The sequence below is a fragment of the Macaca fascicularis genome, chromosome 1, assembly GCF_037993035.2.
Source record: "Macaca fascicularis isolate 582-1 chromosome 1, T2T-MFA8v1.1".
Lineage (NCBI taxonomy): Eukaryota > Metazoa > Chordata > Mammalia > Primates > Cercopithecidae > Macaca > Macaca fascicularis.
In genome coordinates, this window is record NC_088375.1 from 62,917,978 (window position 1) to 62,932,892 (window position 14,915).

At 42.8% G+C, this 14,915-nt stretch overlaps 2 protein-coding genes across 10 annotated transcripts in view; both read right to left on the reverse strand.

Moving 5' to 3' along the window:
- Positions 1 to 2,912: 2,912 nt before the first annotated feature.
- TMEM81 (transmembrane protein 81) lies at positions 2,913 to 5,260 on the reverse strand. Its single transcript, XM_015448891.4, has one exon. The coding sequence runs from the start codon at positions 4,103 to 4,105 to the stop codon at positions 3,338 to 3,340; it is 768 nt and encodes a 255-aa protein (XP_015304377.2). The 5' UTR covers positions 4,106 to 5,260; the 3' UTR covers positions 2,913 to 3,337.
- A 982-nt stretch (positions 5,261 to 6,242) lies between these two features.
- RBBP5 (RB binding protein 5, histone lysine methyltransferase complex subunit) overlaps positions 6,243 to 14,915 on the reverse strand; it is a 37,668-nt gene continuing 28,995 nt past the window's right edge. For 6 of the 9 annotated variants that reach the window (XR_012432142.1, XR_012432136.1, XM_065540519.2 and 3 more), the window contains one exon: positions 6,243 to 8,904. Coding sequence is in view for 6 of the 9 variants with exons in the window: in XM_065540519.2 (XP_065396591.1) it covers positions 8,876 to 8,904 (29 nt within the window). In the remaining 3 variants the exon portion in view is untranslated. The remainder of the gene's footprint in view (positions 8,905 to 14,915) is intronic. The other 3 variants (XM_015448889.4, XM_015448882.4, XR_012432139.1) reach the window with 2 other exon arrangements.

The window sequence follows — 14,915 nt, forward strand, 5'->3', positions numbered from 1 at the left end:
AGTTCATTACGTATAAAGTAGGATATTGTTTCATGGTCTTCTAGTGTCAAGACTGCTTGCTTAAAGTACAGCAAGCTATCTCCTGAATGTCTCAGCAAGTTGTCCCGTACTGAATGCTTCATCAATAATATTCCTGAACTCATGTCCAGTACTTCAGTTTACCTCACAGGATCTCACTGGATCCTCACAATCACCTATTTCAAAGATGATGTCCAGTAGCTCACTCCATTACACCATCAATAGCAGAACCAGGACCAGAACCCAGGTCTTCTGAAATCCATCCCCTCTGAAGTAGACAGAATGGGGGTAAGGGTGTGTGTAAAACGTTAAGATCTTTTTTAAGATAAGAGCAATAGTAAAATGACTCCCTATGCCTGGGCCTCAGTCAGTGGTTCTCAACCTTAGCTATACATCAGAACCACCTAACAACCTTAACAAAGATGCTCTGAACTCACGATACACATCTAGGACACTGAGACAGCCTAGGAGCAATGACTCCCCAACAGCAATGAGCACACCCAACACACAAACTTTGGTTTCTCAATGCTACTCCCCACACTAAGAGGAACCAGGGTTCCTTGGGGAAAGAGGACCAGATTCAGGTTTGGGGCAAGGAGAGTCCAAATGTGAACCTGATACCATGTTGAACTAGAAGCAAGAAAATGCTCAATGTCAAATAAAACCTCAGCAAAAGGGCAAAAGAGCTTGCCTGAGGGTACTTCTACTGGCCAAAATTGGGGACAATTTGAACATCAAGAAAACCAAACCCCCATTAACTGCAGTTTACTTATGCAACAATCCGGCACATGTACCCCTAAACCTAAAAAGTTAAAAGAGTAAATGATAATGGATTATATACAGTTCACTGAATAAGAAGAATCTATTGGAGACCTCAAAAATAAAAAGAGGGTAAAAAGAGTAAGCTCTTCTTTACAGAGAAATGCAGGCTAATATAGGTAAGATGAATGTAAATAATTGCCAGTTTGCAGTCCCCAACGTGTAATGATGAACAAGGCAAAAACAATGGATGCCAAAATATGTGAACAGTTTTGGAGAGCCATATAATCATGAAGTATTACCCCACGGACTATGAATTACAAAGGGGAAACACACACACACACACACACACACACACACACACACCCGTGGTGAGATCTGCCATCAAGTATTACCCCACGGACTATGAATTACAAAGGGGAAACACACACACACACACACACACACACACACACACACACACCACGGACTATGAATTACAAAGGGGAAACACACACACACACACACACACACACACACACACACACACACACACCACGGACTATGAATTACAAAGGGGAAACACACACACACACACACACACACACACACACACACACACACACACACACACACACACACCCACCCGTGGTGAGATCTGCCATCCACCACCTTAACCAAATGATCAAGCTTACTATCAATAGTGGGTCAACCTTGGCTGGGAGCAGTGGCTCACGCTTGTAATCCCAACATTTTGAGAGGCCAAGGCAGGCAGATCACCTGAGGTCAGGAGTTCGAGACCAGACTGGCCAACATGGGGAAACCCCATCTCTACTAAAAATACAAAAAAACTTGCCAAGGCAGGCAGATCACCTGAGGTCAGGAGTTCGAGACCAGACTGGCCAACATGGGGAAACCCCATCTCTACTAAAAATACAAAAAAACTTGCCATTCTCCTGCCTCAGTCTTCCAAGTAGCTGGGACTACAGGCGCCCGCCACCACGCCCAGCTAAATTTTTGTACTTTTAGTAGAGACAGGATTTCACCGTGTAAGACAGAATGGTCTCGATCTTCTGACCTCGTGATCTGCCTGCCTCGGCCTCCCAAAGTGCTGGGATTACAGGCCTGAGCCACCCCATGCCCGGCCAGAAATTAATTTTCTTAGTGTGATAAAGATACTGTGGTTACAGAGGAGAACATCCTTATTAGGAGATGCATACATGGTTTAAGAGTAAAGAGTTGCAATGTCTGTGACTAGCTTTCAAATGGTTTAGCAAAATCAATCTATATTGAGAAAGATAATTGTGACAAAATGTTACTACCTGGTGAATTTTGGTAAAAGGTCTATGGATGGTCACCAAACATTTCTTTCAGCTTTTCTATGGGTTTGAAATTTTTACAAGTTAAAAGTAAAAGAAATAATAGAGATCCTCTGACCATAATTTAAACTGAGTTAGCAATGTCTGGATTAGAGCTCAAGAAACTTTATTTTTCACAAGATCATCCAGATGATTCTGACACATGTCTAGAGAATCACTGGTCTTTGGTTTCTGCTACCTCCTGTAGCCAGAGAAAAGTGAGAGGAAGAAAAAAGAAGTAGCTCAGCTGGTGGCCAAGAGCCTTTCCCTGATGGTTCCACAAGCCAATTATCTCAGACATGGTCCAAGTGGCCTTAGAGTCTTAAGATTGGATTTCCTATGGAGGAATCAAAGTACTAATCCTCCCTTGGGGGCCTTGGCTGCTGTAAGAAACCAATACTTGACCTTCCCAGGAATACAAGCTTCAGGGCACTGAAAGAGCTAAAAGGACTGGAGCGGAGGCAAGCCAAGGTGCTGTCTGAATAAGGGGAAACCCACCAGGTGAAGAATCTAGTGTTTTGCCAAGAAATTCAATTTAATACCAAACAGGGGATTTACCTGGGCAGAACAGGCAATTTGTTAATATTCAGTGACGGTTACAGACCTGAGCCGGATGTCATTACTAACAACCCCTGTCATAGGCTTAAGCACTGCACCCCCTGCCCCCAAAAGCAGACAATTTGTTTAATGTCTATTCTAAGAAACCTGAGGAAAATGAAGCCAGACTGATTATGGGACAATTTAAACAAATACAAGAAACTAAAGAGCAGAAAAGAAAAAGTTAGGTCTCCATACAGCTACCGTGAAATTACTTTTATTGAAGAAAAAAATGTTCATTAGAAAATCTAAATACATCCCTCTACATGAATACACAGCTCAGAAGAGGGGAAATGGAGGCGGGGAGGAATCCAGGTTATAAAGGGTAGAAAATGAATGCAAGCTTCTTTGAACTCTTGGGAACACAGGCAATGCTTGCAGTTTCCTGGGCACCCAATGGGCAGGGAAGATCAGGAAGAGATCCATGGGACATAAGGAAGTTAAGATTACTGCCCATAGCTCCCAGGAGGTTGTCCCCTCCATTTCTTCCACTCATTCTTTTGGCTATGGGAGCCTTCCCTCTAAGCTGATCCACTACCAGCAGCCAGAACACTCCCCTAAAAAGCTAGCTTGGCTTCCTGGGCAGCCAGATCTTCAGGAGCAAGGCTGTCAAGTTCTTGAGGCTATCACTGCTGCAGGCCCCCCCTCAGCACACAGAGGACAATCCTCACCAACACACCACCAACCACTCCACTGGCAATTCCTATCCCCAAGGCTGACGCCACCTTCTTTTTCCACTTTGGGTGGTGAGGCTTGGAGTAGCTGTCCAGATTAACTTCCAATCCCTCATCTACTAACTTCTGATCTTCAGTAAGTGACTGATGGAAATTCAGGTTCACCAAGTTAGGAGGAAGAACCCTCAGCCCAAAATAGAGCCTCTTGACAAGTCTCAAGTTTTTTAACAGCTGCACATCACATCGGTATGTCCCAGAGTCATACTCCTGAGCATATTTAAACTTCACGAAGTGAGAGTTGGCTCGGAAGGGTTTGAAGACCTCGTCGTCAGTGGAGATGATACCTCGAGCAAGTCTCCAGGTGAACCGGAAAGCTTCCTGTCCAATCTCCAGGACGTCTGAACTCAGACAGCTAAGCTCAAATTCCTTGCCAATGAGAATGGTGAAATGGAGCATCCCACAGATCCAGTTGGTCAGACATTCCAAGCGCTGAGTCTGACATTTCCTTCTCACTCCATCAGGGCCCACCTCACAGATGGTCTCCTCCTTATAGCCAAGGCCACAGGTGACCGTACAGGTTGTAGCACTGATGATAACTTTCCCCACAGCTTCCTGCAGCTTCTCAGGGATGGCCAGTGTTTTAGGTGTAGTCACCACCAAAGGCAGGTAGAAGGCCAACCCCAGGCTCCCAAGGGCAAAACTAGTGGCCAAAATCTTCATGTCTCAGCAGGCATTTTGCCACCCTTAGCCAGCACCCACAAGCTATTCCAGCTGAATCCTCTACAAATCATAACTTGATTCCTTTGACATGAGATATCCTTCAAAGTCAAAAGATACGATGCATGTATTGTCAATAAAACAACACAACTTAATAAATAAAAGTCCAGTCCTTATAAACAGGTGAGGCCACAAGGCAGGAAAAAAACATAATGGTGTTGCTTTACTATCTATCGTTGTTAATAAAATAACCACCTTACCAATCTTCATTCTTTTCATTGCTTTTTTTTTTTTTTTTGAGACAGGGCCTCACTCTGTCAACCCAGGCTAGAGTGCAGTAACATGATCACAGCTCACAGCAGCCTCAACCTCCTAGGCTCAAGTGATCCTGCCACCTCAGCCTCCTAGGTAGCTGGGATTACAGGTGTAGGCTACCACACCTGGCTAATTTTTCTATTTTTTGTAGATACGGGGTTTCACTATGTTGTCAACGCTTGTCTCCAACTCCTGAGCTCAAGCAATTCACCCACCTCAGCCCCCCAAAGTGCTGGGATTACAGGCGTGAGCCACCGCACTGGCCGTTTTCGTGTTCTTTTAATGACTTTAAATCCACCTCTTGGGAAGACAAAGAAGAAAAGACTTCAGAAACTGAAGTAAATTTCCAAATTACCTCAAATGCATAGTGAAGTTATGCTCTTCCTCACCCTTACCCTTACCCTCTATAAACCAGGATCTAAATTAAGGGTTTCAAAAGCCCCAGTTAAATGTCACCAAATAAAAACAAATACTAAAGTCTAAAAAAAGGAAGATTAACTTGAATTATTTCAATGCTCCTAAACCTCCTATAAAAAGGATTAAGAACTCTGGACTGGGCCGGGCGCGGTGGCTCAAGCCTGTAATCCCAGCACTTTGGGAGGCCGAGACGGGCGGATCACGAGGTCAGGAGATCGAGACCATCCTGGCTGACACGGTGAAACCCCGTCTCTACTAAGAAATACAAAAAACTAGCCGGGCGAGGTGGCGGGCGCCTGTAGTCCCAGCTACTGGGGAGGCTGAGGCAGGAGAATGGCGGGAACCCGGGAGGCGGAGCTTGCAGTGAGCTGAGATCCGGCCACTGCACTCCAGCCTGGGCGGCAGAGCGAGACTCCGTCTCAAAAAAAAAAAGAACTCTGGACTGGGAGGCAAGTAACTTACCCTTCCTGAATTTCTGTTTCTTCCTTTGTAACTTCAGACCTCCTTGCCTATCTGAGGAAGGTCACTTAGAGCATCGAATGATATACTGTACATGAGAACACTTTGTAAAGTGTGAAACACTGTTCAATGTGTAAGGAATTTTAAATAGAAATGGAAGTTCATAAAGACAAGGGCCAAGATGACCATTTCAAATCAGAATGTTTAACGTTATGTTAAAGGCAGCTCCTCTCCCCTTTTTAGGCACTCTTCCTTCCCAAGGATACCGAAGATATATTTTGAGTGAGAAGATGCATGATGCTCCCTGACTCTTGGCCTACTCCCTTTACCCTACAGAACAGCGCTCATCATTCACTTAGGTCAAGGTTGCTATGAAACAGCTATGATGTCAAAGATGGAGTTCTCAATCACACAAAAGATTAATAAGTAGACCCTCAAATTTGACATTAAAATCAAAGACTTACATAGACTTTGTGAAACATCTTTAGGAGACAATGAGCATTTAATTTTAAAGCTACTTCATTCCAAAAAAAAAAAAAAAAAAAAAAAAAGGTTAATAAGAATTTAACCGTACTTACGTAGACTTGAAGAAAGATCCTTGGAAGGCAGGAACTTCCTAGCATGCATTTTTGTAACCTCCAGAATGCCTAGTCCTACGGCCTCTTCAGAGTAATTACAAAACTATACTGAGTTAAGTAATTGGAAGACAGATGATTACTAGATGATCTTTTTGATCAACAACTTTTCTGCTTGCATCATTTATTTATAATCTCATCTAGAGGCAGAAATCTAGGCTACCTGTCCACTCCCTACCCCATCCAGATCTATCTTTCCACACCGAAAGATCTAGTATCAACAAAGGAAACCACATTTTCCTTTGTACTAAAGCAAAGTGGCCAGAAAGTTCCAGAAGTGAGCAGTGTTTACAAATAAACATCTACACCTGTTCTTTAATAAACATTTTATTTACAAAGCATTAAAGCTTCAGCAAGAAGTACCCAAGGCTAAGTCTCATCTTGTACAAAACTACAGAATTTTTTTTTTTTTTTTTTTTTTTGAGATGGAGTCTTGCTCTGTCACCCAGGCTAGAGTGCAGTGGTGCAATCTCGGCTCACTGCAACCTCTGCCTCCTGGATTCAAGCAATTCTCCTGCCTCAGCCTCCCGAGTAGCTGGGATTACAGGTGCCCGCCACCACGCCCAGCTAATTTTTGTATTTTTAGTAGAGACGGGGTTTCACCATGTTGGCCAGGCTGGTCTCAAACACCTGACCTCAGATGATCCAACAGCCTCGGCCTCCCCAAGTGCTGGGATTACAGGTGTGAGCCACCACGCCCAGCCCAGAATATTTTTAAAAACAAAATTTTGGGGGTGGCATGGCAGGGATGACAAAAAGGAAGAGAATATACATATATTGTACAAATCAAATAATTCAAATTGAAATGGATAGAAGGTTTTAAAAGTTGAAAAAAAAATTCCAAAACATAAATAATTATTAGGAGCTACCGCCAGAGACAATCTGACAGGGCTGAAGATGATTTTCTCAGTAGCCAGTTTAGGAGGTGGACGTAGCACAAACATCCAGATGCACAGGCAGAGGAAACCAAGCTACTTCACACATGGAATTATGGCAGAAACCCTCTAAGTCCCATACTTTGCACACTGCTGCAGTGTATAGTGCAGAGGACTGGAATGGATATAATGTCTGCAAAACAAAAACATGTCTAGTGAGCCACCTACTCATCTCAACCACTGGTCTAACTCATGACAGTCTCAAAACGAGTAAGAAAAAAGTAGCGGCATCTAAAAATATAGACATTTTGCAACTGACTCAGGGAGAGCTCTTTCTTCGACTACTGAATATACTGGTTCCAAATGATGGAGTGAGACAAAGAGGCTCTTACTGACGTGCTCTACTTTGATTTCTATCCTAAAATCTAAAAGGTAATCAATGTGTTTGGCTACCTATAGGAGCATCCACCAACTGATATATCAGATTTTTTTTTTTTTTTGAGATGGAGTCTCATTCTGTCATCCCGGCAAAAGGGCATTGGTGCGATCTCCACTCACTGCAACCTCTGCCTCCCAGGTTCAAGTGATTCTCCTGACTCAGCCTCCGGTGTAGCTGGGATTATAGGTATGCGCCACCACACCCAGCTAATTTTTGTCTTTTAATAGATACAGGCTTTCACCATGTTGGCCAGGCTGGTCTCGAACTCCTGACCTCAGGTGATCCACCCGCCTCAGCCTCCCAAAGTGCTGGGATTACAGGCGTGACCCACAGCGCCCGGCTCACCAACTGATATATTTCACAGTAAGCACAGTATTTAAATTCTCCTTTTAAAATACTGATAAAAAAAGACAATCCAGGTTAAGCACTTCCAGTCAGCTAAAAATGCCATTCAGAGAAGCTACTGAGCCCTTTTCACACCTGGTTTCCTAATGGGATTTTCAGAGAATTTCAAACATCAAATGTACACATCTATCCAATCTGCTATTTTTATATAAAGAACAACAAATGTCAAAAAAAAAAAAAAAAAAAAAGCTAAGCAACCTTTCACAGAAAGGAAGTGACTGAAAACACAGTAAGAAAAAGGAGCACAGGTACAGGAAGGGAAAAACGCAATGACTGATGAGGCTAGATTTCCACAGGCAGTGATACAAAAAATTCACCTTGATCTTTGATTTGAACTATGTGGTTTGCTGCTTTGATTCGGATGGTTTTACTTTACTCCTTGCATAGATTCCCCCAACCCAGTAAAAAAGTAGCTTGTGGTGAGACACCTGGGTTTGTTTCCATCTCTGGAAGCCAGCACAGGTAAAGCAATATAAACTATTGATGATTCATTGCTGGAGATGGATAAAACTAGCTATCTTCAAAAACCATGATTAATGACAATGAACCAAGATTGGAGGGAAACATGCAATGAGAGGAAAACAAGGGAAAACCCTGAATTGTTACAGCCCGGCTTCTTGGGCAAAATGTGGTATGGGAGGAAGAGAGGGCCTTCATTGTTCCCTTTCTGAAAATTTGAAATCTTTCAAGCACTTTCTTTTCTGCCCATCCTTTGCACACAATATGGAAATATAGGAGGTACTGGGGAGAGGAGAAGTTTAAAATGAGAGTATGCAACAAAAGTTTTCCTAGGATACCAGTAGCAAAATTTCAGATAAGAAGTCACTCGAGGACATGCATTGAGAACAGAAGGCAAATGGGAGATAGGAAATGACAGGTCAAAATGACACTGGGTACAATAAAGTTAGATGAGCAAAACACAGGTATTTTTTCTCCAGCAACATAACTAGGCATCAAAGTTTAAATGAGTCAAAATTCCTATCTGATGTCTTCACAAATCTTCATTCCTGAGAGTCTATTTGGACTTATGCTTGAAAGGGAAGGGAAGGTCGTATACTCTTCTTCCATAATTCACTTCTTCATTTAAACATAAAATTCACTCTCCCACCTCCTGGGTGGGAGGCACACGCCTTTGTTTTAAATTAAAGTCAATTTTCAAATGACTGACCACAGTGTCCAGAGGCCACATGATGGCAAAGTGGGAAAGAATGAAGAACTTCAAAGGTCTTCATAACAGTTCTGAGATTGCTCCTCCTGCTAAAGAGATTAGACACAAAAAGATTTCTTTTAGCTTCAATTTAGACCAGTTACTTGTAAGAACAGAAATATTGAATGCTGGATGATGCATAACAAGCACACATGGACCAAGAAATTTCCCCTTTTTAAGAAAAGTCATAACCAACTCCAACTCCCAATTACTCTTTATTGAACAAAACAATCCAAATCCAAAACCCCCCACCCCAATACTTTCCTCAGTACTGTCCCAAAGGGTGGGGGGAAAAGCACAATGATCAGAGTTCTACCTTTTTTCTAAGCTGCTAACCATGCTCTAAGGTGCTAACAAATAATGTTTAACATTCCAAAAAGTGCAGTAAGTAGAGGAGAAGAAAGTTTAGGGTACCACACCTTTCAACCCTTCATATATTTAAAGATTGATTAGTCACTAAATGATTAACAAGTGAACAGGAAACCCTTCTCCCAGCACCACAGTTCCTTAAGTGACATTCTTATCACCTTAGAATCCCAAATATGGTAAAATGTTCATGAGAGCTACTGTCCACATTGCTACACACCAACGATGATTGATAAATAATATCCTGAATAGTAAAATGAAATGAACACTTCCCTGATTATTCCAAGAAGCTGCTCAACCTCTGAGAGACATCCTTAAATGAGCTGCTGTGAAATATTAACTAGGAAGTGTAAAAAGACAAGAAGGTGAAAAAAATCCTCCCAGGTGTCATTTGGAATGGCAGAGAGCACCTGAAGGTAAAATGGTTAAAAAATAATCGCTCAAATTATGAAACAAAAGTACCCATTTATATAACTTTGATTTTTAAAGTTCCTGCACAAATGAAAACTGGCAATAAAAATATATTCACATGTGCCTGAGAACATACTGAAGTTACAATGAGATACAAACTTTCTACTGAATGTTATGCTGTTAAAAATCAAATTTAAACTTTTCATAGTTCAGTCAGATTAAAAGCTTACTTAGCACCGGTTTTTCAGATCTCTTTCAACATAAATCACAATGAATTCCTTGCATTGTTTTTTTTTTTAGACAGAGTTTCACTCTTGTTGCCCAGGCTGGATTGCAATGGCGTGATCTTGGCTCACTGCAACCTCCACCTCCTGGGTTCCAACGATTCTCCTGCCTCAGCCTTCTGAGTAGCTGGGATTATAGGCGCCCACCACCATGCCTGGCTAATTGTTTTGTATTTTTAGTAGAGATGGGGTTTCACCATGTTGGCCAGGCTGGTCTTGAACTCTTGTCCTCAAGTGATCCGCCCGCCTCAGCCTCCCAAAGTGCTGGGATTACAAGCGTGAGCCACTGCACCGGGCCGCATTGATCTTTAAAAAACCTCCTGAGATAGAAAAATCCACTCCACAAGACTCAATATCATGCCTTAACCACTTTAAGGCAATTTTTTTTTTTTTTTTTTGAGACGGAGTCTCGCTCTGTCGCCCAGGCTGGGGTGCAGTGGCCAGATCTCAGCTCACTGCAAGCTCCGCCTCCCGCGTTCCCGCCATTCTCCTGCCTCAGCCTCCTGAGTAGCTGGGACTACAGGCGCCCGCCACCTCGCCCGGCTAGTTTTTTGTACTTTTTAGTAGAGACGGGGTTTCACCGGGTTAGCCAGGATGGTCTTGATCTCCTGACCTCGTGATCCGCCCGTCTCAGCCTCCCAAAGTGCTGGGATTACAGGCTTCAGCCACCGCGCCCGGCCCTTTAAGGCAATTTTTAACAACTATTCCCACAGGTACCCTGACCAATTTAGTTGTAATCGTTTAAAAATGAATACAACATTGCCATTTTAAACAAACCTAAATCATAATAGGAGAAAGTGGTTTGATCACTAATCAACAGCATTAGTAATGGGCACTCAGGATGACTAATGAGCTGCCTTACACTGGTTAGCTGAGGGCAGCTCATGTTTCCATACCATCCTTGTTCTTCTGAATACACAAAATAAATAAATAAAAACCAAACAAAACAAAAGCTTGTTGAGGCATCAGGCAACAAATCAAAACCAGAGCAAGCAGTACTATGAGCAAGATAAGATACACAGAAATAGCAATACCAAGACTCCAGCCAATTTAAAGACCTGACGCAGCAACTGCCCCCAAGGAAACATATTATTTAGCTGCAACATAAAGGAAATCTCCAGGAATGTAATAGGTAGGAAAATTCAGCTCAAAATGACCAGCTATTATTGGTACTTTCCAGTAGCAGCCCAATCAAGGTCGGCCTAAGAGAACACTGAATCAAGATTTCAAACCCTACCTTGGTTAGCTAATAACATCCTATAGAGTGAGAAAGACTACCCCGATTCTAGACTAATTCATAAATTAGTCTTCACAAGGAAAGGAAGAAAAAGAAGGAAAAGAGGGAGGGGAGAGAAAAAGAGGAAAAAGAGAAAAAAGGAAAACAAAACTACCAAGCATTAAAAAAAAAAAATCCAGATTCAGTAAGTGACTTGGAGGTAGTTCAGAGCCCTGGGGTGATGGGCTGGCACCAGGGCAGTGGTGTAGCGCAGCCCAAGACAGGGAAATCTGCATGGTGCCTGTCCACTCCCAGAAGTGTCGCCTCTGCTCACTTTGGCCCTTGCCATCTCCAACAGACCCAGGTGTGCACCAACCCCTTCAAGTCTACCATCCCATGAGGCCTTTAGAACATGTATGTAACCGACCACACCTTTGTCCCACTTTACTACTGATGTTTACTGCCAAGGAGCCCTAGTTCTTGGGCAATCCCTGAGCAATCACAGACAACTAGGAAACTGGTGATTCTGCTCACATCTCAAGTTTCTGGTCTCAGGACTGTCCTCTGGAGAGTATTTAAAGTAACTAAGAAGCATTTGATAGATAGTGCAGACTATGTTAGCCTGGTCCTTCCAAAAAGTCCCAAGCTGAGGGTTACCCTCACCAAGCTTCACTTTGGGTCCTCACACAGAAAAATGTTCACATGAATGTGGGCCCTCTAATGCTAGCCAACACTGACAAGCTATTTGACAGGAAAGAATTTTCTATAGCCCCAGATTCCAGATGGCCAGATTATCTCTAGAGTGGTCTGTCTGCCAATTTTCCCTTGAAATGCATATTCTCCTGTTAAAACAGACAACAGACTATGGTAGCTTTGTTAGGGCTAATCAGTTTAAGGAACAGTTTCTACAATAACTGGTCAACTACAGATATTAACAAACAGTTGTCATTCATCTAATTTGGGTAGTAACACAGCCTATGACTATAATCTTGCCTTCGAATGATTTGGCTCAAATGCAGTTGTCCATGGGGCAGGGGGCCAAAACCTTGAATCTACACATACAAATATCAAACTGGAGTGATTTTTGAAGATGGTTTGGCCTCAGAAGTTTTGGATCAGATATCCTTTCTTAATACCTGGTGGGAAATCTACAATGACTATATAGTGGCTTTTACTGAAAATCTCCAAGGTATGGAAGAATATGAGCTCCAAATGCCAGAGTTTCCCTCGGTGGTCGTGATAGGCCACATGCAAATCAGCAGCAGGTACCAATCTAACTCAGCCTGCTCAGGGCCCTCCAAGACGACCACGTTACTGGATGAAGCCCTTCCCGCACCCAAACAATCCCTTATAAAAACATAATAAGTTGCCCTAAAACAGACTTTTAATGGAATTATCTGTGATATCCAATTTCATCACTCTCCCCACAATTTTCAGCCTTCACAAAGATCCAAACCACACTGCAGCTGGTCAATAAAGGCAGACGTAATCCTTCTGTGGAAGTCTTGGAACTATACCTCAATGCCCCTTTGAGGTTTTTGGGTTGTTTTTTTATTTTTTTCTTTTGTAGAGACAGGGTCTCACTATGTTGCCCAGGCTTGTCTGGAATTCCTGGGCTCAAGCATTCTGACCGCCTCAGCCTCCCAAAGTGCTGGGATTACAGGCACGAGTCATTGCGCCTGGCTGATTTTATTTTTGTTTGAGACAGGGTCTCCCCCTCTGTTGCCCAGGCTGGAGTGCGGCGACGTGATCACAGCTCACTGCAATATCAAACTCCTGGGCTCAAGCGATCCTCCTGCCTCAGCTTCCTATGTTACTAAGTGGGCCACAGGTGTGCACCACCACGCCTGGCTAATTTTTTTATTATTTTGTTCCCAGGCGGGTCTCAAACTCCTGGGCTCAAGCAATCCTCCTGTCTTGGCCTCTCAAAGTGCTGGCATTACAGGCATGAGCCACTGCACCCAGCTCAAGGTTTTTTCTTGTTTGTTTGGTTGCCTTTTACATAGATGGGGTCTCACCATGTTGCCCAGGCTGGTCTTGAACTCCTGGGCTCAAGAAATCCTCCCGCCTCAACCTCCCAAACTGCTAGAATTACAGGTGTGAGCCTTATTTACCATACATTTCCTTCTGAAAAGCACATGATTAGGGATAGACAGGTTTTAAGAAGCTAGAAGACTGTCCTAAAGTGTTTTAATTAATTATGTTTGGCCACATTTTAAATCACCCTTAAAACATTTTAGCTCTCCAGGCCAGGGAAATCTATTTAAACTTTAAATTGCGTTTCTTCTGTAGTGGCATCAGTGTGTGCAAGAAGTGGGCTTGGAAGGACTGTTTTTACTTACATCTAGTCAGTCTGCAATCTTTGTTGGCAATGCCCACATGACTGCTCCAGGCTACTTTACAATATATACAAACATGCCGGGAGTGATGGCTCACGCCTGTAATCGCAATACTCTGGGAGGCCGAGGTGGGTGGATCACTTGAGGTCAGGAGTTCAAGATCAGCCTGACCAACATAGTGAAACCCCATCTCTACTAAAAAAAAATACAAAATTAGCCGAGCATGGTGGCACACACCTGTAATCCCAGCTACTCAGGAAGCTGAGGCAAGAGAATCACTTGAACCCAGAGGCAGAGGTTGCAGTGAGCTGAGATCGCACCACTGCAATTCAGCCTGGGGACAAGAGTGAAACTCCGTCTCAAAAAAAAAATACACACACACAGCATTACATGTATATATACACAAACACAGCCTTAGGTGGGTTGAATGTGGAGGTGGTAACCATCAGTGCACCACCATAAATATTGTCGGAAAAAAAATATTGGTACTCAGTGGTATGGTGTTGGGCTATCAAAAACTAAAGTCTAAAATCTAGTAAACTTGAGGTAGAATACTCAAAATGATGAATAACTGAGTCTATTTCAGCTTCTCTGTAAGAGAATTCATGTTTACAGACAACGATTAAATCATGTAAGTTATAAATTAAACAAAGAATTGTTTTGCACTCTAGTCCTTATCACATTTGAACACATTTAGATTAAAATTTTAAAGTCAGGGGGAGCCTGAACACAACCACTGACACGTTATCAATCCACCTTTGAGTCTACCAACCAGCCACAAAAAAATTGAGAATACTGTATTAACTAAAGCAGTACTTTTTTTTTTTTTTTTTTTTTTTTGAGGCGGAGTCTCGCTCTGTCGCCCAGGCTGGAGTGCAGTGGCGCGATCTCGGCTCACTGCAAGCTCCACCTCCCGGGTTCCCGCCATTCTCCTGCCTCAGCCTCCCGAGTAGCTGGGACTACAGGCGCTGCCACCACGCCCGGCTAATTTTTTTTGTATTTTTAGTGGAGACGGGGTTTCATTATGTTAGCCAGGATGGTCGCGATCTCCTGACCTCGTGATCCGCCCGCCTCGGCCTCCCAAAGTGCTGGGATTACAGGCTTGAGCCACCGCGCCCGGCCCTAAAGCAGTACTTCTATATAAAGCAAAAAAAAAAAAAAAAAATCCAAAGCCCAATGTTTACACAGAAATGGATTCTAATTTGATTAACATTTTCTAAACAAGAGACCAATTAGCCTAGGCTCACAAATGTTTGGTAAGAAACAGAAATTGTTTACTGTCCCCCAATAAAAATCCCTCAGTAATATAAAAGTGAGAAAACTCAAATATTATGTATCAAAAGGCTTAGGTGTTAAGATGCTACACAGATACTGTAGTTTCTGTCTTTTTGGTCATTTCCTCCTGTTTTCAGATACTGGAAAAAAATTAAAAACCAAAACAAACC

Bases quoted from the DNA above. Each gene is read 5' to 3' on its own strand.
- TMEM81 (XM_015448891.4), bottom strand. From the start codon at position 4,105: ATGAAGATTTTGGCCACTAGTTTTGCCCTTGGGAGCCTGGGGTTGGCC.